At 40.2% G+C, this 25,583-nt stretch overlaps 2 protein-coding genes across 2 annotated transcripts in view; both read left to right on the top strand.

Annotated features, from left to right (window-relative positions):
• The first annotated feature begins 785 nt into the window (after nucleotides 1-785).
• fibinb (fin bud initiation factor b) lies at nucleotides 786-3,452 on the top strand. Its single transcript, XM_084000321.1, has one exon. The coding sequence runs from the start codon at nucleotides 1,196-1,198 to the stop codon at nucleotides 1,817-1,819; it is 624 nt and encodes a 207-aa protein (XP_083856447.1). The 5' UTR covers nucleotides 786-1,195; the 3' UTR covers nucleotides 1,820-3,452.
• A 5,693-nt stretch (nucleotides 3,453-9,145) lies between these two features.
• bbox1 (butyrobetaine (gamma), 2-oxoglutarate dioxygenase (gamma-butyrobetaine hydroxylase) 1) overlaps nucleotides 9,146-25,583 on the top strand; it is a 30,587-nt gene continuing 14,149 nt past the window's right edge. Inside the window, exons 1-3 of the mRNA XM_083998379.1 lie at nucleotides 9,146-9,272; nucleotides 11,359-11,821; nucleotides 15,101-15,215. Coding sequence (XP_083854505.1) covers nucleotides 11,417-11,821; nucleotides 15,101-15,215 — 520 coding nt within the window. The 5' untranslated portion in view covers nucleotides 9,146-9,272; nucleotides 11,359-11,416. The remainder of the gene's footprint in view (nucleotides 9,273-11,358; nucleotides 11,822-15,100; nucleotides 15,216-25,583) is intronic.

Here is a 25,583-nt window from a genome sequence, read left to right as displayed (position 1 = left end):
AAGGGAGGCCCTATCCCCTGCTAGTATGATGTTCTTAATAAAGTGCTCATTAGCAAACAGTAAACTGTGACTGATCCAGCCTACTGTTGTACAAGGGCATATTATAGTAAGTGGAGGGCAATGTTTTAGAAACTTCATTCAAGAAAATGTCTATATAAATTATAAATCCTGCAATGAAAACCTGTATGACAAATAAAAGGGCTCAGCAGCAAAACTTAATTATAGCTTATTATCTTGTATTGGTATTGATTATCAATAAACATTATATTATGCAGCATTTTAACATTGTACCAGGCTTACTCCACCTCAGACAAATATAATTCAATCAAATAATGTAATGACCTGATCCAGTAGCTTACAATAACACCACAAAAGTCTCACAAATTACTGCATACAATTGAATCCACATTTCTGCCACATGTCATCAGGTAGTTAGAATTATAAGTTTCATAAACGTGGGCTACTACAAGACTGTAATTACTAGACTGGTGTGTGGGATTACGTTTCAAGCTATATATAAGTGGTCACTTATGTATTTCTCTGCAGTCTAATATAACTTTTCTGATCTATCCACGCCAACTTGTCACGGTTATTGTGCGTTAACACAAACTTTGGTCTTTCCTGGTTTCCGTGAGGCTTTAACAGCTTGGCCCCTCTGGTAGCCTGGTCCAAGCTGAATGCAGCCTTTTAAGTGACGGAGGGGCTGTAATTTGAGAGTAGCACAGAGGTATTATTAGCCAAAAACCCAGAGCGCGGCACTTGAGACATCCAGATGTTGCGTTGCAGGCACCGAGTGAAGTCAGGAGTAGAGCCTACAACTGTTTTCCCACAACGAAAACACAACTCTCATACATTTTGCTTTCCTGTTCTCCACCAGCAGTGATGGGAACTGGCAGGGTCGATTGAGTTGAAGGAAGGAGAAGTGAGGTTGTATGAACTTTTTTTTTTTTTTTTTTTTTCCATCACTCCACAAATTTTGTTGTGAGTGTTTGGACAAAGAGGATTGAGGAGGACGTGAAAGCTTCAACAAAGTCCTAATTTAACGACGCACTTTGGACCTTTAAACGTGACTGAAATGTTTGTGTTTCTACGCCTGGTTGGAGTTAAATAGTCCACCCGTCTTCTGACTCTTCCGCTGAATTAAACTCGTCTTATTTACAATTTGTGAGTGTGTTTTGGGGAACAAGCGGGCACCATGGCTCTCCTTCACTTGCTCCTGTGTGTCGGGATGTTATCGGTGCCGACGTTTGGAGCTTTTTTCACCGGACCTTTACACCCGGAGATGTCTAACGGCACTTTTCATCACTACTTCGTCCCGGACGGAGACTACGAGGAGAACGACGACCCGGAGGCATGTCAGATGCTTTTTAAAATGACCGACGAGCGAAAGTGCGGGCTCGACGAGGACCAGGACGCAGTCATACGGGATGATTTCACCATCATCAAGAGGCAGATTGAGGACTCGGCCAGGGTGCTGGAGGGGATCGGGAAAAGCATCTCGTATGACCTGGACGGAGAGGACAGCTACGGAAAGTATTTGCGGAGGGAGACGGCGCAGATAAGCGAGGCGTTTACAAACTCCGAGAAATCTCTGCTGGAGTTGGAGGTGAAATTCAAGCAGAGCCAGGAGAGCGAGCTGAGGGAGGAGCACCGGCTCAACGACGACTTTCTCAACATGATAGTGCACACCCGGGACGTCCTGAAGGACACGTTGGACATTTCTCTGGGACTGAAGGACAAGCACGAGCTCCTGTCTCTGATCATCCGCAGCCACGGCACGAGACTGAGCAGACTGAAGAACGAGTACATGAAGTTCTGAGAGAAAATAGTTCCTACAAGTCTCATTACAGTAGGCTACTTCATTACAGGTCCATTACTTCCTAATAATTTATTGAACGCTTCCTAGAAAGAACCACGTATAGGACCTTTGAACTAATTACAGGATAAATTGAGAGTTCTTCCTGGATGGGACAGTTCAAGTAGCTATTTGCTCCATTGAAACTCTAGTCATTCTTTACTACTAGTTCATTTAGCCTATTATTGGCAACTTTATTCTTCATATGTGGGGAATTATAATTAATTAGTACCAAATTACAAGGTTCTTTCTAATAAACTCCTTAGGAGTTCCTTTTAAGTTTTATGGTTGAGTGTGGCCATGAAGCAGACTGAGGCAAGGATGGAAATTTGTATCAGGGATATGAAGTCAAAGTTTAAACTGTCAGTTTAGCCACAAAATAAATGAATAATTACATTTATAGTGACAAGTGGAAGAAGGAAATACAATCTCTGCTGCAAACTTTAACAACTAGACTCTCTTGAAATGTGAAGCTTTTGAAGAAAGGCTGACTTTGTTTCCTGGTTTTGCGTTCTGTTTGCTGTATGAGCTGTATTTACTTCTCTTCAAATATCAAAAGATACTTCAATTGCCCAGGTTTTGTTATATCTTTTTCCAAAGGTGGAATAGGCTACTAACCAGGCAAAGAAGGCAACTGCTCTAAAGCCCAAGACTCCCAGGGGCCCAAAAGGTCCCAGATTTACTGCTTAACTTGGATTTTCATAATTCCATAGGCTTAGTTTGCTTGTTGTTTTGTTATCACATGTGCATCGCTTAAGTAGCTACATTATCATTTAGGAAGGGTCCTACATTATGTGGAGATGTGGAGAAATCATGTGACAAAATCATGGTAGGCTAAGTTATTTTACTCACGTGGTATGAAGTTGGGTTCTGTCAAATCATCACAAACTAATTTTTTTCCAGCATAAGAGGACTGGTTTCTTTCTGGTCATATAATGAGGCTCTTATGTATAGTCCTCTGTATAGTCTGTACTTGATTGGAGCTCAGGGGCACCATTGTATACACACTACACAGGGTGCATGAGCTAATTTTTGCCCTGGGCCCCTAACAGTTTCATATGACCGTGTATGTATGAAACTTCTGGTGCCAAGAGGTACAATGAAGGTTAAGAGAATTTTGCTTGTGGTGCCCTCTTTCAAAAATCCAGCAGCACTATGTCTGTCCAGAAACAATGTAAGAGTTACTCAGGTCCATCCAAAGAATATGCCTGAATTGCAAAATATTGAACAGGGAACAGTCTTCCTGAAAACAGCATTTTTGCAGAGCGGCCCAAACTCAAGGTCTGCTCATTAAAGGTCCCATGTTGGATGATTTTGTTGTTGTTGTTGTTTTTTTATTATAAAGCAGGTCTAAGCTGTTTATTTATACTGTGAAATTTTCTAAATGATCAGTCCACTGAGAAATGCATACAACTTGTACTATAAATTAATGCCTTACAATAAGCCATAGGGAGTTAACTTAACTTTGTGATGTCACAACACATTCTCCACACCCACAAGCCCAGCCCCTGCACCCATGAATCAGCCTCTCTTCAGATAGGGTTACACAAGAGACTTGTGTTTATCAGCGTTTTAAATGTTTCTACAGATTTATTTTTTTTTAAAAAGGATTATTTTTTATGCTAGGACATCTAAAAGGAGGGATATCGCAAAACCTGGGCAAAAATGTAAATTTATGTCTGACCAGAACATGACACTAAAATCCTTTCTTTGCTTCAGCATTGATAGGAGGCAAAGATTGTACATAGATATTGGCGCCCACCATGAACTATTGTGATTTCGAATGACCATCAAAATTGACACACCAAAAATACACGCAGTATTAACATCGCCATATTTAACAGAACTAAATACAAATCACAGTAATATTTTCCAAGGAAATAATATAAAAATGCCTCTTACTATATTGGTCATGTTCAGTTAGAGCATTGCGTATTGCATTGAGAGCATTGGTTAGAGAATTTATTTTGTTAACAGTCAGAAGTGTGTGGGTATGTGTGTGTATGTGTGCATGTGTGTGTAGAACAATGGCTTCAAATAGGCAGCCAGTCAAAGAAGTTAGAACCCAAATACCAGTTTTCAAAATGTGGGGTTTGTAGTCTCATGTTTGACTACAGCATGAAGGGTTTTTCAAAGTAATGGTGCGTTTTGTTGAGGTTTATTAGCTTTTTAAGTACTACATTTTTGACACTTTGGATAGACTATGTGCCAGTGTCAATATTCTATAATGAGTGATACATGTCTGGCTTGATTTTGATCCAAAAGGTTAAATAAATGAGCTCTGGAAAACTCTTCACATGCAGCAGACAGGAAGAACCTCATAGGAGCTTGGTTGAAAGCTCCTGAAGTGAACAACTGTTCTCTGTTTCCCTGCTCTGAAACTCTAAAGGATTTAAAAAAGAATATTAAAGAATGTTTACATGTGGACACCTATTTGTTGTATTTTAAATTTTTTAAAATTTTATTTTATTTTGCTTTATAGGCTAGCTAACTTTGCACAATTCTTTACTGTTCTGGTGCTAAAGGTTGTGACATAGTTTAAAATGCAAGGCCTTTTCAGTATAACCTTGAAAAATGTACAGTGTATTATTCTAAGTAAATACTGTGAGTGCCAATATCTTTATTACAGAACAACCTAATATGTATTCATTGATTATATTAAGGTTTGAAATAGAGCAGTATATATCTATTCTTGTTGACCTTTAAGATACTGTATGTGTGATGGATAAGACTGCAGGCAGCACTCATGGACTTCAATGTTAAACACTTGTCAGTGTGACAACATTCTCAATGGATTGTGTTGTGTCTTCTCAAATAAAAAGGTTGTGTTTAAAGAACAGCGTTGTTGCAAGGGCATGTTTTTTGATGGCAGAAATTATACATTTTCTAAGGTATTCCACTGACAATCTGCTGTGGTTTGGTCTGTGGTTTGAGTCAAAACATTCATTCTTTCCACCTTTCTTGATCTCTTCTAGTATAGTTAATGACAGAATTAAGAATAAACTATTCCTTATGCTGCAAGGGATCCCCATGGAGCTGGATCTAGGATATCCCTGTACTTTGTGGTATTTAGCATGCCCATAACCACAAGGACTGCACACTGAATTGCCACGTGCTTCAAAATTACAAAGTTCCCCTTCAAGTTTACTTTACAACCTTTTTTCTGCTGTAAATAATACACAGGCTGTGGCCCCGTAATTATCAGTTCTCTGAAGGAAGAAGCTGCTTGTTGGTATTTATGAGGCACACAGATGTAAGGATGTTGTGCGGATGGTATTTAGAGTGTTGTGGTGGGTCATACAAACAACTTGTTTTTTCCTGTGTTCCACTCCAGTCTGCTGAAAACAACTTTTCTTAAATAAAACTTTTATGGTCAGGAGAAAGGTTCAGTAAACAGTTTGAGGATTTGAGTTAAAGGGAATCTAAATGTCACGGTTATCCATGACTCAACAGTGTGCATAAAAGTACCAACTGATTTAAATTATGTAACATTATGAAGGGCAGTGGCACGGTTTCACATGTGATTACACACTGTTTGTACATACTTTGAGCCCACAGATGAGATTCTTGATGAGGCAACATATATACTGTACGCACATCCAGCCACAGAACCTTTACCCTACAATGTTTCCACAAGAAAGGAAAACCCCTGTTACTTAAACAGATGACTGGCAAAATGTAGAGGAAAAACTATAAATGTAACATGCATGAGGACTTCTGCTTCAAGTATTACCCTTAGAGGAAATACATTGTACGACATTGTATTTTATATTGCGGTATACTCTGTGACATCACTTAAAGTGTTGCATAATGTCAGCTCCCTGGAACTCAGGTTGACCTTTGGTATAATTAGATAAATCACTGCAGTGAATTTATGATGAAAGTTAAATCTAAGTAATAGGCTGACGTTGAACACATTATTGCGTCTAATGACAATGTCCTCCATCCACAGGACACAAGGGATCAATGAAAAGTTTGACAAGTATGAAAGGTCAGCATTAACAGGATCCCAAATAGTAGTTACAGAGACTTTGGTTGCATCAAAGCTGTTCTTTTGGCACATGCAGGCCCAACACCACACTAAAACACTTTCTGTTGGTATTTCCTTTGATATTATCCTGTTGTATTTACTAAACACAGCACACATACACTCACAGTATACGCAGACATTTTGCAGTTTTATTGTGATTCATAGTTATATGTTTGAACCAGTGCCACAAAGTCCACGGCGGAACTACAGTATCAGTGTTACTATTGTTGTTGTTAGTTGACACGTGGGCACTGATGACAGTTGCAAAGGTGAGTTGTAATCATCACTTACCCTTTGACACGCAAGTCTGTTATGTTATAAATTGGTCCTCATGTGATCCTGGTTAATAATTGCAAAATGAAGCATTTAAAACTGAGTTGTCGGCCAGTGTCACCTGGAATGAAGACTGTACTGCACATCACCTTGGCCGTGGCACTCTTCTCTGAACCTACAAAGGACACAGAAGAATTCAATTGAAAGTGGAGCTGAGGGAGGTATGACTGAATACAGAAACTTTAGTTACTGACAATACTTTTATTGTGTTGATTATTTTCTTGATAGTCAGTCGTAGTCTTTCAAATGTCAGGAGATTATTATCAGGCCAAGGTTGTGGCCTTAAATTCCTTGTGTTATCTAACCATCAATCTAAAACTCAAAGTTATTCAATTTACTGTTATACTGTATATGACAAAAAAAAGAAGCAAATCATTACATTTAAAACTGAAATAATTGAATATGGAAATGTTAAACAGCTAGTATAACTAAAACTAATTAATAATCCTCAAAATGGTCAAATAATTGTTCAACTAATTGATTAATTGACTCATTTCTTTAGCTGCAGTGCAGTTGAAGAGCCTAGAGGGATGACCTCTATTTCTGTGCATCTACATGTGCACTCAGCTGTGGAAAAGACTGCACAGAATTTCAGGGCATAATTAATTAGTGCTGAATTGATATAATATCTGTTTCACAATATAGCCACCCAAGCTGTATAGCTCCAGGAAGGGTAACCTCAGTCAGTGGGTCAACTACTTTCCTCTAGACTGAAATATCATGTCAACAACTGTCAGGTGGATTGTAAAAAAAAAAAAAAAAAAAAATTACATTAGCATTCATGCTCCCCTGAGGGTGATATTTTTGGTTTAGAGTCAAATATCAACCATTGGGTTGATATGTGTGGCATGAAATTGAAATCAGTATAGGCTATCGTGTTGTAATTAGAAGAGTGAAAGCAGCAGGAAATGTCTAAAAAAAAAAAAAAAAGGCAAGTAAACTGGAATGCCAGAGTTTTTCATTCAATATAATCATACCTGAATTTAATGGCATAACCATCTTGAGCTTGCTGGGAATTCTTGCTGCAGATATTTAAGGTCACAAAAGCATTAAACTCAAATGATTTTGCAGACTTTCCGTCTAGAGCCACCAGCAGGCCAAAGTTTTTAATAAGACCAAGTTAGGGTTGGAGTTACCTCCTCAGCTGTAGCCTACCTTATGTTGGGTACTTGGGTGCTGGCATGTTAATAATCCACACTATGGTGAACATGGGAAATGTTAGACATGCTTAACATCTCAGGTTAGCATGCTGATGAAAGTCAACATGCTTAATTGTGTCCACAGTCTCACAGAGGTTTGGCCCAGTTGTAAATAGGTCAATTACCATTCACTTTGTACAGGCAAGTGTTTGAGCTTCACAACATCTCACCTTGCTGATCCTCTGATTTTTCCTTTAGCAACCGACACAAGTCAAACAATGACTTGAAATATGAAAATTTGTGCTTTGATGACTCACTGACTCCAACCCACAAAATGTAACCAGAGACAAATTTCTATCCCCACATTGGCTCAGCTTAAAACGCCTGAAATTGAAACCACAGGCTGACAGGACCATGATGACAGGTGGTTAACCATCCAGTCCACCCCCTGGTAATGAAAATCTTAACCAATTAACAATATAAAAAAGTAAGTAACGATCAAAGTACTCTGGGAAATCTTTAACACTTATGGTTGTCACACAATGCATTCTATCCCAGTTTGTGGCCAGCCATCTGATGTAGCCTATTACAATGACATTTAGTGGAAAAATATTCATGTCCAAATACCCACAGAGATAATGACATGTCCATTCGCCTCAGCTGCTCTTTCTGTTTCGTGTTAATGCTAACCCTATAAACTTAGACTATAAACACAACAAACATCAGCCTAGTTTTGGCAGTGCTGGCTAGCATTAATTAAGCTTAACCATACACAGTGCCAAAAGTATTCCATCAGGTATTCAGACTGACAAACAAAACAAAACAAAAAAAAACATCAACTTGTGCACACACATTTTGTTGAAAGTGATTCAAAAGCTGCCACTGAAGGGACATTCCAGAGTTGGAGGACATGTCCCACAAATAAATCATATATGGAATTCCAAAACTTGAATTTGCAAAATGATACCTATGTGAGACAAGATATATAGGCTATAGTTGTACAAAAACTGGTTCCAAATTTTAAAATACTGAATAACTCTAAGCACCCCCTTAAATGGCATTTTTCTCTTGCCCCACCTTGATGACCAGCATGCATGTCAAATATAGCCTAGCGGTTACAATAAGTTTAAAATCTTATTTCTTTTGGTATGATTTTGTTGATTTAGGCTATGTCATGGGTAGACCACAGGTAAGTCCTCTCTTATTTTTCAGCCTTGATTGAGTGTCACACTAACCAATGCTAAACAGCACATTAGCATTGAATTTGCAACCCTGTTACTTTAATTAGAGTAGCCTAACAGTTGCAATACTAACAGATATTAGCCTACAGATTATTGGTAACAGGTTTGCACCAAGCATGGCACACAATAACATCTAAGAAAACGTGTAGCCTACCTGAGCTGGACAGGCATAATTAGGCTATTTGATGATTAATTCTGTAGCCTATTTCTTCTTTTTTAACCTATAGCAGGAAATAATCAAATAAATAGTGAAAATGTCAGGTGTTTTGGTCCCTGAACTGTCCCCTAATTCTGGAATGACCCTGAAATGTTTAAACATACTGTAGATATAGAAACCTTTCCATATCTATGTGTTTCAACACAGCAGTCAACAAGGAAGAAATCCTCACATTGTAGCCAGTCAGTGAGGTGGAGTTTCCGCATTTTAATCACTATTTGTTTATGAAAATACAATCATGCTGGCTCAGGACTGGGTTGTCAGTGGGAAGTGAAAAGTGGGGCAACGTTCACACTCACAGTTATGTCATGCAGCAGCAGCAGCAGCAGCAGCAGCAGAGCAGGCTGGCCGGTCAACCTTTCACCTACTTCCTCTCTCAGCACTGACAGACAGCCGGTGTGTGAGTTAACAGACGAGCCGCGCGTACAGAAGAGGAGCCGTCCTCAAAGTGTTTCAGGTAACAAAGTCTGTTACTCACAGACTCTATTTCGAGGGCACTTTGATACATAAACTTTGAATACAGTCGACTGGTTAGCCTCTGTTTTAGTGCGGAGACAGAAACTAGGATGTGTCGTGGAGGAGCCGGGGGGTGTGTTTGTTATCAAGCTAGCAGGCTAACAGCCGGGTTAGCTGCCTCTAACAACACCGGCTCATGTTGTTTATCACCGTTACAGCCCCGGGACACGTAGCTCACATACTGTACTCTTTGTCTAGGTTTATTATCTAGGACAGGCTGTTTTCAAGGGCAACATGTTGTGTGCTGATAAACTTAGGTCAGTGAGACCTGCTTCACTTGGTTATTGTAGTGTTGACATGTTGTTTGCAGGTAAAGTCAAAAGTAAACCATTGCACTCTATGTTTTATGTCGCAGCTCGGGCTACTTATCAGTCATCTTCTGCCTAAAATGAAAGTGTTGTCTGTGACATATGGGCTGCACAGGACTTACAGGACAAGCTACTGTTGCCTCACTTAGCAACTCAGGCGTTAACAAACTGAACTATTTCTGGACCGTCCTGAATGTTCACATTTGCTTAAAGTGATGTTCATCTCATTACTTTCCTTGAACGAGCAGAAGTACTCTCTTTTACAGCTGTTTCATTTACATTGACATGATATTTCTGGAAGACTGCCCTGACCTAATTGTGCAGGAATGGTGGTGGATGGTGATGGGTAATTGTTCTGACAGCGGTGTTGTATCACTGCTTGTCTAGCTTTCTCTGGGAGTAGTTTGCACTAAAAATATGAGAAGAAGAGGAGGAGATGCCGTACTGGTCCTTTAAGGTCTCTTCTAATGCGCTAATGAGGGCCCCAAAATCCACTGTTATCCTTTCATGCAAATATTTATTCCAAAGTTTATCTTAAGATGATGTGAGGTTTTAGAACGCTGAGATAAGTAAATCAAGTAGGCCTAGATATCTCACTGTTAATGATATCATCAAAGGTTTAGGACTTTAGTATACTAGGCTGTAATTTTGTAAAATATCCACATGATTTATTGAACATGGGTATCTGAAGCCTCAAATTATGAAAACATCTTTGCATGGGAGGATTCTGTCCACTTACTTTAGTACTGCATTATTAAGGGATCTCTTATGGTTATTAAGAAAAGGAGGAATGATTTCAAATAGGATAGCCTGTTGCGATGTTCAGATGCACACCTGACTATTTAGGACAGACTAGAAATATTGCAAACACTCTTTTAAATTTGACAGAAAACAGTATTTTTATTAATTAAACTACTAAATTGGTCTTAAATAGTCTCTGTGTTCACTTCATGTTCATGTTTATGTTCATCCCCTGCTGAAACCTGGTAAATAAGGAGGTGAATACACTGAGCAGCCATAATATCAAGACCAGTTACAGGTTTTTAAGTTCTAGGTGACAAGTTTTGTGGTTGCTGGTGTGTGTGGGACACAGGTTTTCCACCTGATCCGGCCTGCTGTCTTGCACTTCAGCTTTTCTCAGACATTACCAACACACAGTCAGCTGACCGTGCTCAGAGAGTACCTCTGGTTGGTACAGTTACCTGTCTTTCCCCATGACTGGTAATTGTTCCCAAAGCCCTTTGAAAAATCTCATAATTTGATCTGTATCCAATGAGCAGCTCAGTTTTGTTCAAAAACAAGTAAAGCACTGTGATTCTCGCTTCCTGAATGGGTTGTTCATTAGATATGAATTAAATTCAAAGTAATAGAAAATGTTTTCATCCTTGTTAATGCATCAACACTGATTGATTAATGCTTTACTCAGTTTAATTTTACAGTATGGCAATGAGAGAATACATAGTTACCATTGACAAATGCGGCATAAGTAAATTTAGCTTAGTTTATTATCCACCATGATTTATCAACATATAAACTGAAAGGTATTCTTTCTTATTTTCCTCGTGTCTCATTTGTCTTCCTAGTTTAGCACCACAAAGGGTATAATCTTGCAGCCGAACATTTACTATGCAAATTTGTGACAGTCACCAACCCTCCCTCCCCTGTCTGAATGATGCTTCTCTATGCTCACAGTCTGTATTTTATTTCTTCCCTCTCTAGTTGGTGGCCCTTTCTGGTGTGCTGACATAGACGTACCTCTGGAGGTAACCATTCAGAAATGTGGAGGAGCATATTTGCACGATTTGCCCTTCCTGCCCTGCAGAAGAGGTCCTCTGCCTTGGCCTGCCAGACACTGAGGGCTTGTCCTAGAGCGGGGCAGGCTGCAGGTCTGCTACCCTCCTGTCTAACCTCAGTGCAGCTTCGTGGGCAGCAGACGCTGGGGTCAGCCTCCCTCCCTATGGCTCGCCAGTCAGTGAGGCTTGTCCGGGCCCTGGATGAGGAGAGGCTGATGGAGGTGGAGTGGGAGGATGGAGGCCACAGTCTGTACCCATTCACCTGGCTCAGAGACAACTGCCAGTGTCCACTGTGTACGCTGGAGTCGGCTCAGGCCCGGAAACTGTTGATGACTGATCTTGATATCCACACGGGAGTCGACGTTGTGGAGGTCACCAATGACAACAAGGTAGGCTGCTGCCATAATATGAGTTCTTCAGCTTCACACACAGCGTGAGTGTTTTGTACTACAAATTACACATGCCTGCTGTGTCCCATGAATTTTAAAGAGCCTTCACCCTGGTCCAATATGAACCTCCCACTCTAGTTCTGTAGTTGTACAATTAGGACATTGTGGGTTCATTAACTCTGATTTTCACTTTTCAATAAGCAGGAGTGAAAAAAATAAGGCTAGTCTTGGGATGTATTTAAAAACTACAACCTCTTTTACCGTCTGATTGCCTCTGTTGCTTATTCAGTTTGACATCAAGCAAAGGTGCTGCATATTTAAATCGAAGCAATCACTTTGGTAATTAACCAGGGGCCTCATTTTTCTAAGCCTGTGTAGAACAGAAAAATGTGCATATTAAACTGTGTGCAAATTTGAAAAGTGGCATCCATTGGTGTTAACATGCACAGTCAACTTCACATCTTGAACAGTGATAAATATCACCTATTCCATTCTCAAACTATTTAGATTGTCACCACACTGAAGTACAGAGTAATGTGTTGAACTTTGCTCTAATAATGTCTTATGTTAGATAAATTGACTCACTCTCATTTTGATAAGATAAATAAGGAAACTTTATTAGGTAGTGATGATTGACAGTTGATTGATTCATATTCAGATAAAGGATTTCGAGTAAATAAACATTAAATACTATTAATAATAATATTAAATGTCCACTTCATTATAAATGCAGACAAATAACAATTTAATTTAAAGATAGCTGCAGAGATAGGAGACAGAGAGAGGAGGAATGGCATGCAGCAAAGGGCAGCTGGTGGAATCGAACCGGGGCCGCTGCAGCAAGGACTATAGCCTCTGCATGTGGGGCGCTTGCTCTCCCAGTGAGCTAAACGACACCTCGTCTAATTCTCTCTGAAAGAAATACTTTAGTTATTTTCCAAATATAAAAGGAAATGCGGGAATGATATGAATGTTTACAATGTTTCATTATTAAATGCTTGGTGGCAGAATTGGGGTTTGTGCGTGTAATATGTAATTTAGGAATCAATGTGTCTGTGACTATAGCTGTCTACCACTCGTTGGTGAGCCTCGTCATTTTTAAGCACATGGGGAAAAAAAGGATAGATTGGATTCTGTGCACAGAATCGGGCGTACACATAATCTAATCACGGTGTGTATGCGCATGGTTGATAAATGAGACTCCAGGTACAGATTTCACAGTAACTTTATCAGTGTAAACAGTGTGACAGCCCATCTCTTCTCACTGGGTCCCCATAGATTTGTCTAATTTGAAATTCTGGTGTTACGGCATTGGCGGTCTTGTCCGCCCACAGCAAGAGAAAAATCCTATATTAAAGAGGGAAATAGCATAAACACTTATTCAGGAAGTTTCCAAAACAAGTTAGAGTGAGTGAGATAAGGTTTGACTCACTACAGTCAGATTTAATTAAATCACACTCAGTTGCAGTGTCAGTCAACTGACTCATCAATTGACAGTAAATTAAGCCACGTCTGGCAAGAAAAAGTAAGTGAACTCTTTAGAGATATCCTCCAGCTCGGTTCAGATGACTCCAAAAGAGTGAGGCAGACGCACAGAGGAACGGCTTAACGTGTACCATACATAAATTATTCTGTGTAGCTGCATGGGGCATGTTGTCCTGTTGTGGAAACCTTACAGGAAGCTTAAAGGGATAGTTCAACATTTTGGCAAATTGGCCCATTGCCATAATACCTATAGTCATAGCAGTAGGTTCGTTACCTTTAATTGTCGGTGCAAGCTGTTTTTAGAATGGTGGAGCAGAGCCGTGAGCTGCTCAGAACTACGCTACGGTTTCCCTCCCTGTTAACCTACATTTCAACCCATATTAACTTATTAATTCTAACAAATAATATTTTCCTTCAAAATAAATTCTCAACAAGTGAAGTCATCATCACAAATTGATGTACATACAGTGGAAGGAGCATCATAATGTGGGGCGTTGTGGCCTCTGCCTGGACCACTTCCCTCCATCCAGAGGAAAATGAATTCTCTGCTTGGTTAAGGAGTCTAACGTGGCTGTCCACCTGCTGAAGCTCAGCAGAACCTCTGAGATGCAGCAGGACAGTGACCTTAAATATCCAAGTAAATCATCTGCTTTCAGAGTCAGAGCCCAGACCTCATTCCAGTAGAGATGCTGTGGAATGACCTGAAGAGAGCCAGAGAGCCTCTCTCACACACCAAACATCTTAAATATGTGGCTAAGCGAGGCAGCTCTGTAGGGAGAAGGTCCAAATTTCCTCCTGAACATTGTGCAGGTCTGATCAGCGGTTACCAGATGAGCTTGTTTCAGGTTATTCCTGCCAACGCCAGTTCAACCAGCCATTACAGTTTCCACCAGCACTGTGAATGCTTAATGGCTTGTTAAGTGAAGTAAGGTTGTAATCGTACATACGATATTAGCTTAGGGACACTGTGGTTGTCTGCATGTATAACTTAGATGAAGAACAGATCAGTTTTTATAATTAATCAGTGCAGAGAACCAGGTCACTCCAAAGGGTTTGCATACTTTTCGTGCTGCTGTCTTTGTCTGATATTGAATTGGATATCTTAGAATTTTTTTCCATGACCCAGACAGAGCAATTAGACACAGGACCTGTACTGTGGTCAGGAATCATTACACTTAAAGGCAACTGCCTGCTGATGAGACGTGAGCTTCTGTGTGGTAAGATGATCCAGTCTGGGCAGAAGCACATGTCCAGCCTGACCTTTAAGTCCTCCAGAGAAAATCACCTTCATGAGCAGGGGCTTTCAGAGGATGCAGCCCCTGAAGTGGAGCGTGGATAAAAACTGATTGCTTTGATATGACAGTGCTGCCAAGCTGCAGTGTGCCTGTGCTTTTGTTAATGAAAGGTAAACACAATAAGTTAGATATATTGTTGCCTGTAACAAGATTTACTGGATAGACTACTGAAGTGAAGGTGTGTTTTTGAGGTACAACACTGCTTTAATCATGTTTGTAAGAGGCTGTAGAAAAAATACTTACGTGGTGAGTAGAAGCAAAAAGTGAAAATGGGAAATCATCATTTGAAAAACAAAGAAAAGGACAGATTTCAAACAGAAAGCTTAAACTTTAAGTGGCAGGCTGATCTTCAGTCTGGAAAGTGAAACAATATGAAAGAGTAAATTATGATGGTGCACTTTGCGTTGATGGCTCCTCACAACAACATATTAACACATAAAAAAAGAGCTACTGTACGAGATTGTGGCCATTTGGGATCAACCTGCTCTTTGTCTCTCAGGTGTCCATCGTGTGGCCCGACCAGCACACCAGTGTGTTTGATGCAGAGTGGCTGAAGAAGCGCTGTTTCTCTCCTGCTGCCCGGCAAGCCATGCAAGAAGAGCTTTTTCTCAATGGTGAGTTTAACTGTCGTATTTTTCTCTGATGTATATGATATTATTTCAGTATGTCATGTGTTGAAGAGGTATGAAGGACGACCCCCACTGTGAGGGTTATTCCTAGGGATGCATTGACTGCCATCTTCCATCGGAAAATACCGATGGCAGTCTGTTATGTGGCATATTGTGCTGACTCAGAGGAGAATCCTGTTATTTTTTTTCTCTTTTTCGGGGGCACGAGACTCCCGAGATGCCAGAGGGCGCGCGCACATTCAGTTTGTTAAAGGGATAGTTCAACATTTTGGCAAATTGGCCCATTGTCATAATCCCTTTCAGAACACAGCTCTGTCTCGTAACGTTCCGTTATTATCTCATAGCGTGGTGAATGTGCAGCTCTCAACTTGTCCACCAGAGCGTTTGGGGGTTGTTGGATTGTGTATTTGATGAGTTTGATGAGGGAAACCAAGAAATCCCATTAGCCTCCGTAGTGTAGCTCTGAGCAGCTCGCGGCTCTGCTCCACCATTCTAAAAATAGCTTGCACCGACAATTAAAGGTAACAAACCTACTGCTAAGACTATAGGGATTATGGCAATGGGCCAATTTGCCAAAATGTTGAACTATCCCATTCCCTTTAAAGTTAAGTGAGTGAAAATTATGTTTTTTTTGTGGGTAATAAATATTTCTTTGTTTCCTCTACACAAAAGAGGAATATACAACAGAGAAAAAACATCGGTACCATCGGCCAAATTGTTATTTTAAACATCGGCATCGGTATTGGCCCAGAATCGGTACATCCCTCGTTTTTCCATGAGTCCAGATTAGTCTGCTTTAGTACCAAGCTCTGGTGTTCTTCCATTGGTCACACTGTTGACCACAGCCAGCTCCCCTCTGCCATGTCTTCGAATATTTTTTCTGTCTCTGTTTAGCCCTGTTCAGCTTTTATAGCTTCTACCAGGATATCTGTGGTTGGGAGGTTAATTTCATTCCATTGTTTGAATTTTCAGAAACCAGCTTTGTTTTACTGTATTGAACCAATGCCAGGTTACTGCAGATGTAAAATCTACCTGTCCTGCTGTTGCTTTCCCCTGGAAAACCAGCAGGATGCTATTATTGTGGAAAAGTTACGGGCAGTGCAGGATGCATATACGGTAGTCATTTTAGTAGGGCTTCAATTAGTGCTGCTATTTTTTTCAAAATCAAAGCAGATTTGAATAAACTCTGCTGTTTGGTCAGCAGATCAGATTAAATATTGCAGGGAGGAGCAGGACAAACAGAGGTAGTCACAGTGAGCCAGAGTGAGCTGCAGGCACGACAAGGTCTTTGTGTGGTTTTGACTAGCACACCTCCAACACATCATCAAGGTAAACTTTACCTTGCAGTGGAAAAACACTCGCACAACTCGACGGCTCACGGCTGTTTGCTGCGTGGCTCAGCATAACTGTGTCTCCTAATGTGGAAATCCCCCTGAACTGAAGGGAGACACGGCCAATTCAAGTGTTATATAGGAATACGTCTGACAGAAATACATTTCATAGTAGTTTATTAGGAACACCCATGCAATAAGTCTATCTTGCTGAATATTCTAATGTTCAGTACATTTTTTGACAGACATGTTTGTTCAACTTTATTTTCATTTTAGAAGCTGGCTGTTGCCATGTAGCCTATTACATCATATTGAAAGGTTTTTTTCTTCTGTCTACTTTGTATGAATGACAATAGCCTAAATAGCTCTGTGTTTCTAATAAAGTGGCCACCGAGTGTCATTCATGAGCATCAGGGGATTTTTATGCAGAACATTTAGCTCAATTTATGATCTACTTGAAAACTTAAGTGTGCTCAGCTCCTCCCAAATACATTAACCATATGTACACACACATGACATCAGTGGTGTTCTAGGAAATGACTGATTAAATAGAAAAAGAAAATACACATATTGCATACAAACTGCTATTAACCAAGGTGGAAAGGATTGACTGCACCGTTCTGACACTAATGATTACTGTCTGATTCATTATTCTGTTGTTGATCTAATGATCGAAGAGCAACAAGCTTTAACAATGACTTCTACCTGCTCACATATAAAAAGCAAACAATAAAACTTGTCATGGACAGATTCCAATCACTGACTACAATCTGTTTAAGATATGATCTTTCAGGCTGTGTACACACTTCTGTTGCTAACAACAAAAAGTGTATCTTTAGTTCTTGGTCCAAAATCTAAAGAAAATGAGCCAAATCTGAGCACATCAGATGCTCAATGACCCGACAGGTTCCGTGCTTCATTTCTCACGTCAAAAATCTCAGCTTTCATGTCTGTCAGTGTCATCTTGACTTTTTTGATGGCAAGCCAGTTACTGCAATTCTTTGCAAAATACTAGATCATCCAAGTTACATATTTTCCTTCCACTGAAAACACATTGGAAAGTGAGTAAATATGTACTTTCCTGTCTAACGTCTTTTAAAGTCATTATAAATTCAAGACTTAGTGCTTAAGATGATCAACACAGTCATTTCATTAATTCCACTCTATAATGTCTTTATTTGATGTCTTGTCCTTTTTCATTTAATATCTATCAGCGTCACTCAGCCTTAAATGATATTCACTTTTATTTCACTGTAAAATTTAATTATGTAGTGCGTAATTGTGTTCTGGCTTGTTATTATTTTTCTTTTATCAAGATGTTTTTTTTTGCGTTGCTGTTATCATCATTTCTTTTATTCTGTTAGTCTTTGTCAGTTTTAAAAACACTCATGTATTCAAACAGTTTCTGCCGACAGCAGTAAACCTCATCAGTAATGCCGAGAGTGTTTACTGTTCTCAAAAAAAGGCAAAGAAATATATTTTGATTAGAAATGTAATAGGTAAACATTTGTCATGTGCCAAGAGCAGGAACTGAGTGGTTGTTCACATCCATAGTCTAATTAAGCAGCTCACTGATGTGTGTTGGTGTGTATGTGGACGTTAAATGAGAATGGGTGTACTGTACTTTCTCAACTAACTTTTTTTCTTTGGGAAAGAAATTCATTTTTTCTCTCTATAACTTAACAGACTTGTTAGGGATGGAGTTTTTCAAGTTTCTCAAGACTGGAACTCATTTTACAGTACATTTACAATGGCTCAAGACAGTTTACAGTGTGCCAGATAGCAGGGGAAGTTCAAATGTGGAACAAGGTAGTGGTACTTCAGTGGAGCGGGGGATGGACTGTAGTCCGTTTGTGTACACACACACACGTGGTCCTGAAGGACCCACAGGGCTGAGAGGCTCCCACTCTGTTCCAGACTGATTAAGGGTGTGTGTGAGTGCGTCTGTGTGTGTGTGTGTGAGAGAGAGGGTGAGTGTTTCAGAATTTTCTCCGTTCATGTTGAAGTATAAACAGAATCCCCTCACAGCAATTTACAGACAGTTATTTTGTAGTGTAGATTTGTTCAGCCACTCTCAGCAGCACAGAGCCAGGAGCGCTCCTGGAAGACACCGCTAAGCTCATGCACCAAAACACAATACAAGATGACGTGTGCGCACACACACTCGCTGGGTTTAATTATTTCCTCCTGAGCGGCAGTCTGAAATTCCTTGCGCAGAAAAATACCGGAAAAGTCTAGACACTGAGAAGATGGATGATGAACAGCTTTTGTTCATACTCTCACTCCTCACTTCTCCATGACGTTAAAGGGATAGTTCACCCAAAATTCAAATTTCACTCATTATCTACTCACCCTCATGTCAACTAAGAGCTGTGAGAATTTTCAGAGTCCTCCGTTCCTTCTCTGAGTTACGGGGGGGTCTGCGCAGCAGTATTTGTCCATATAATGGTTGTGAATGGACACCACGTTTCTTCGTCCAAAAAGACACACCAAAAAACATCCAAATACCTCCATACTGCTCGTCTGTAATGTCCCTCTTGTATTGAAGCCCCGACATGAGAAATTGTTCCGAAAAAAATTAAATAAGTCTATATTTTAAGCTTGTTTGTAGCGGAAGCTCCCAGTGTCTCAGTTCACTGCTCTGCCTGTGTAAGTGCAAATCTCACGTGATTTGCACTGACCGGCGGAACAATTTCTCATGTCGGGGCTTCAATACAAGAGGGACATTACAGACGAGCAGTATGGAGGTATTTGGATGTTTTTTGGTGTGTCTTTTTGGACGAAGAAACGTGGTGTCCATTCACAACCATTATATGGACAAATACTGCTGCGCAGACCCCCCCGTAACTCAGAGAAGGAACGGAGGACTCTGAAAATTCTCACAGCTCTTAGTTGACATGAGGGTGAGTAGATAATGAGTGAAATTTGAATTTTGGGTGAACTATCCCTTTAACTCGCTGAAGCGTAGACCACAGTTTGAATTTCTGTTTCCTTTTTTTTTTATGCAGTGCACCTAGATTTTTATAGGCCCACCTCCGCCTGTAAAAGTGTTCTCCGTAGTGAAACAGAGTGCACACAGGACACCATGAGGTCAATATGATAATTGGAGCTTTGGGGATATTATTCCGCCTGTACGATACCTCCTGTTTTTATGTTTGAACTAATGTTTTTTTCTTCTGCTTTTTCCGTTTCTATGGAGTTGTGCAACTCAAACCACAATATGTAGTTCAGCAGCAGTTATTATTGGAGCAAGACATGGAACTAGTTCTCAAGGGCACTGACATTATGAAAAAAGCAGTTTATCATCTAATTTTTGGGGGTTATACATTCTCAAAGATGCATTGAATTGGTGCTTCTCACGCTTTTTAGAATAGTTTACGACGGTGTCAGGATATGTTTGGTCAGCATCAGGATCCAGATACCCAGTTTCCATCAATCTCACACTGTTATTTTTATTTTAAAGTAAATCCACCTCCAGGTCTTTATTTTCCTGTCTAGTATTGGAAGTACATGGGATTCGTCAGCATTTCTACTTGAGCAGACTGAACTGTGTTACAGTATGTCTGCACGTGAAACAGTGCACGGCAGTGGAGCTTCTGGAAGGCTGACAGCTGTTTAAATGAGGGAGTCTCGTCCAGACCCCCACTCTGCCTCTGCCATATGGAAAACTTACTTTGAGTCAGGGTCAAGAAAAGATCTGCATGTTCTTACCAAACACAAACTCTCCAGTATTTCCTTCCTTGGGAGCGAACAAATCCCTAAGCCTGTAGGCATGTGTAACCAGGAATTTAAACTCACACTGGCTGGTGTCTGAGTTTACACAGACATTATCTTTCTAAGTCCCTAATATGCTATTATACAGTTGTCATTGTTTGGACACTATATCTTGGTTTTTATTAAGATGTGCTTTTTGGCAGCTTTGTCATGAAACTTTTGGAAACTGAGCCTCATATTTGGGCCTGTATTTGAATCGTAATTGAAAATTTCAAAAGGCATGAACCACAATAGGCCACCCCATGTTTTTTTTTTCTTTTTCTTTTGCCAAAATAGTGGCTTGGCTCTAAGGATGGCAATTCCTGTTGGTTGGGTTAGTCCACTGCTTTGGTGCAATTTGAAATATCTCTAAACCTGTTGGGTAGACAGCCATGTAATTTCATACAAACATTCGTGGTCCCCAGAGGATACATCCAATTGACTCAGGTGAGCTCCTGACTATACATGCAGCATCACCACAATGACTTTTTTACTCCATCAGTGAAAAATTTTCAACAACTACTAGATGGCTTGCCACAAAATACCACAGGGACTTGTGGTTGTGACTGATGGATGGCTCATTGTGTAATTTGATTCAAACCTCCATGCTTTCCTTTGGATGAGTCCAGCACCACCAGCAGGTCAAAAGTTTCAAACATATATCAACATCTGCAACATCTGACAGCACAGTGATTCCTATAATGACCTGCGCCTTGACTTTTCCTCTTTGCGCCACCACAGGTTGGTATTTGTGGTTGGGAGTAAAATGTCACAACAGCTATTATATATTTCTATTGGATGGGTAGAAACTGTTGGACGGACTACCGTGCAATTTGATGCAGACATTGTGGTCTTTGTGAAAATTGGTCCTTTGGTTTTTATCTACTAGTTTGGTTTTTGTTTCAGTGAGAATTACATCCTCACTCAGCCACCACTGTGGCTACAGGCTCTCAGTGCTGTTTAATTAAGTCGCAGACAAATATTCAATTAGCCGACTGCAATGTGACAAGCTCGCTGTCAGATTTGTGAGTTTTTCTGCAGTGCCTACTTCGCTGTCTGCTGTTTTAACGTTCACCTCTCATTCAAGAGCTATTGGAATTCACAAAAGCCATTTTCTTGTTGGTGTTTTGCACTTTGTACCTCTTTACAGAGTGGTGACTTTGAATTGCTCTTGGGAAAACCAAAAGCAATGTCACACGTGTCCTTATCTGCAAGGACTCTACCTTTCCCTGATAAATCTGTCAGAGACTTCCCCAGACGCCTGCCAGATGCTTTTAATATTTGAGGCATGTCATCATCTCAGGCCTCCCATTTTGCGCTTGTCATGTTTATTTAGTTGAGGTGGGAGTCATGACTAATTTCATGTCACTGATATTTAAAAGACAGATGGATTTTTCGAAAAGTAAAAATATGCCCAAACCCATGTATTGCAGCTTTTTGCATTTTTTTTTCTTAGCCACATCCAAATTAGGATTTTATAAATGTAGTCTGTCGTCTTTCCAAAATGCCTTGCAACCATTCTCAAATTTAGTACACTTGCTTGAACACTTGCATTTGCTTGAATCACTCAGTATTCCTGCATCGAGTTGTACTAATAGAATTAAGAGCCACTGCTTGGCCCTCCTTTCTCATGTCTTTCCACTCTGCAGGTGTAAGTTTGATGTGGTTTTACTTTGAATGGTAGTTTGACCGTGTGCTGAGAGCTGCGAAATGAAAAAGCTTAAAACTGTTTTCCTCTGTCTACTATATTAAATTTGAATATTCATTCATGTGACGGCTGATTTTATGTTTTAGGTGCTGAACAAATGCAGAGTTGACACACTGCGAAATTGTATTCTATGCATTCTGGTAATGAAGTCATCAGTAAAGTGTGAACACATCCAATAAATGCTGTAGATCTTTAAGAAATTGATTTGTAAAAATGGTTCTATGAAGTTGATTCTTGACTTAGGACACAGGAAATGGACAACTTCTAATCCCTTACTGTGCGTTCACACCAAAAACATCCAAAGCTTCAAAAACAAAAAGTCATTCATTGAGAGCCCGGCGACCTGAGCAACCAAAGCGTCAACTGCCGTCAGCCACGCTTCCAGAGTTTTGGATTAGTCATCTAAATGAAGTGGAGTTTTATTGTGTATTGTTACTGTAAGATGTCTTTAAGCCTTTGTTGTTGCTGCAGTGAGAGGGAGACATCATACTCTGTGTTTACGAGGGTGATGTGGTGGGATCTCCTGTATCTGCGGTCATTCGTTGAACTTTTTGTACCACAGTGTTACAGCTGTACAGATGTAGTCATCAGCTGTGGGTCTGCACTGTGTGGTCTGGTCTACATCACGGCCATGCTTCTCGAGGTAATCCTGCAGGTTTTTGCTCCGGTTCCACAAAGTAAAGTGGCCTCTAAATACTGTAGCCCTGAGTTGAATAAGGAGCGTGACAACATAAATGGATAGAAAGCCTAGTTCTGGGAACTCTTGATGAGTGAAGCGTTTAATAAGAGACATGAAAGATAACTGACTAACACTCACTGACTCACTGGAACAATGTTCACTTAAGTCAGCCAACTGTTTTCAGCACATGGCCCTCATCAGGGTTTTTTTCTACAGAATGAGTAATACCACATACACGCCACAAAATGGTTGATTCTTAACCAATTACCCAGTGACGAGCAGACGCATATGTGTCCTAATTCAGGAGCTGGATCCTCTGGAGCCTTTTATTTCTGGACTGGAACACGTCAGTATAGGCCTGTCCCCTTTTAGATTCTACAACCAGTAAATAAAGCCTTCTGGTTTCTGTATTTTGAGGACGTAATGGTTGCATCCTTTGCAATACATACACAGTATGCCACAATCTATTGTTGTCAGTTCTGATTTGCAGTGATTGTCTAAACTTGGGGGGAAATTGAAAGTTGTTTCCAGGTAATAGCCAGTCATTTATGGAAGAGCTGCAGGTTCGGCTTCTCCTGGCACAGTTGGTGCACAACCACAAATGGCCACATTTGATGCACTTCAAATACAGGCACAAAATAAGCCGTTCCATAAATCAGTACACACAAAAAAAGGTACAGAATATATTCAAACTACAAGTATTTATGGAGACAATCATGTTGGAAATGTCAAGCGGACTGTGCTGCGTAAAATTTATTGTAGAATTTCAAGAGTCTGATTGACGGAAAACTGTTTTGACAAAAGCGGTGCAATGAGATTTCCCTCCCTGTAACAGCTGTCCTCATATATTTCATATCTTCATCTGGCTCCCCAAAAAGATCCCCCAGTTCCTAGTTACAGCCAAAAACATGAAAGATTGTCTATCAACAAATCCCTGGCAGTTCCCCTTGACTTTACCTCAACAACCTGGTTGTAATCAGCCTTGGCAGCACGATGATTGCTGTGAAGCTGTCAACGTCTGACAAAGGCCATACCTGCCCTAAATACAAGGTGGGAAATATTCCCCAACAGGGTGTTGGTAGTAGTAGTAGGCTGTGGCACCGTTTGTGGTACTTTGGTATTACAATTTGTTTCCAGTACTGACAGATTATCTCTATCTGGCAAGACAAGTGCGCTGTTTCTGTCTTGTTGACCCAAAACATTTAAACTCGGTTAACAGTGATGGAGACCTGGAGTGCTGGCTGAGACCAGACGCAGAGCAAACATTGCACCCAATTTAAAAGCTTTCCTCCCGTTGTTTTTTGTGCAGCAGCTCTCAGCTCGTGTTATAATTTCCGTCGTCAAAGAGGCCTTGAAGATCAGTGACATGTAAATTTTGTCATCTGTTCATGTTCGTGAGGAACTTTGCTTTAGTCTTTGTGGATGGAAAATTTATGAGTATGAGCAGTTGGCATAAGAAGACACATCTGCCTGTGCAGACACCCAGTGTCATGTCAACGCGACCATTTGCACGTCAACCAAGTATTTCGTGCAGATTGGCTTAAGGATTTAGGGAAAACTAAGAATTGCAATATCATTAAATTAACCTAACACCTCAACTTCTCACATTTGCACAGTTGAGTTTTTTTTGTATTTTTATACCATAACTCTTAACTTTTAACACATTTGCTTTTTGCCATATTCTGCATTTTAGTTTAAAGTGGTTGCACATGATTTTACTATTTGCATTTTTACCGTCTCATACAGTAAGTTTATAGCATGGCTAACACCAGACCTCATCTCAATGTAGATTGAGATTCGGTCTGGGAACCACCCCTTCATTTTTTCGTATTTAAGGCGTGGTTTACAAAAGCCCAGAGCTGTTTATTGGGTGCTACGAATGTCTATCAAATGTGTCTGTACTGTATGTAGCTTATAGCCAATCGTATCAATCATACCCAATGACGTATGTAGAGGAAAAAAACGCTAAATGTTGCTATTTTTTCAAAATAAACTTGCAGTCTAAACTACTTAAAAGACTTTGCAACGCTGCATCGAAACGTAAAGCATCTGCTTTCGCTCATTTGCAAAACTCTGATCTACACACATCAGTGAAGATGCAATATGCTAAAAAGGATAAAGTGTTGTGGCTGTCTCTGTCACTTCTTTGACAGTACTTTGCTCGACAGCTTGTGGCGGAGTGTTTTTATTGCACTCATTTCCTGTTTTGAATATCTACAGTACATACGTCAATAAGGATTCTACTCCAGCGGGGACGCTTACCGTAAACTTTGTGACAGATTAGTGCGCCACTCTCCTAAACGGACTCATTTGAGTTTGGACTTTTCTCCATTAAGTCTGCTGACTGATTGTATAACGCAGCCAAGTAGCAGCTGATTTGTCAATTCCCTGTCTGGCTGGTGTTTCCCCTTTGCCATCTGGACTGAATTTATTCTCCTATGTCATCAGTCGACAGTTGACAGGAAGGCTCCTGGAAACATAGCTGCGGAGGTCCATCAGTGGAAAAACTGGAAGTCTCTTCCAGAGCTGACCATCACTTCACTGTGCAGCATCAGCAGGACACGTGCTCCTCTGCACGTGTACATGCCTTGTTATCAAGTTGAAAGAATTTCAGGAATCCAAAATGTAAACTACGACTTCAGCATTTCAATTCGTCAAAATCATCCGTTATCTTTGTACAGTGTGCTTTCATGGACATTTGATGGATCTAGTATCTCAGACTTGTCAGAAATATCGGTGGTCAGCCAGACTTTTCCTCCTAACACTTCTTTCTTTCAACAAATCCAGAAATTGTCCCTTTTTCAAATTTCACTAGTTTTCATCCACACAAAGTTTGTATTTCACAGTGTATTGTTGCAATTATTCCTCAGATCAACTGTATT

This window comes from Trachurus trachurus (genome assembly GCF_905171665.1).
Source record: "Trachurus trachurus genome assembly, chromosome: 3".
Classification (NCBI taxonomy): Eukaryota; Metazoa; Chordata; class Actinopteri; order Carangiformes; family Carangidae; genus Trachurus; species Trachurus trachurus.
The sequence above is the reverse complement of the archived record's forward strand: the minus strand, read 5'-3'. Positions and strand labels throughout refer to the sequence as shown.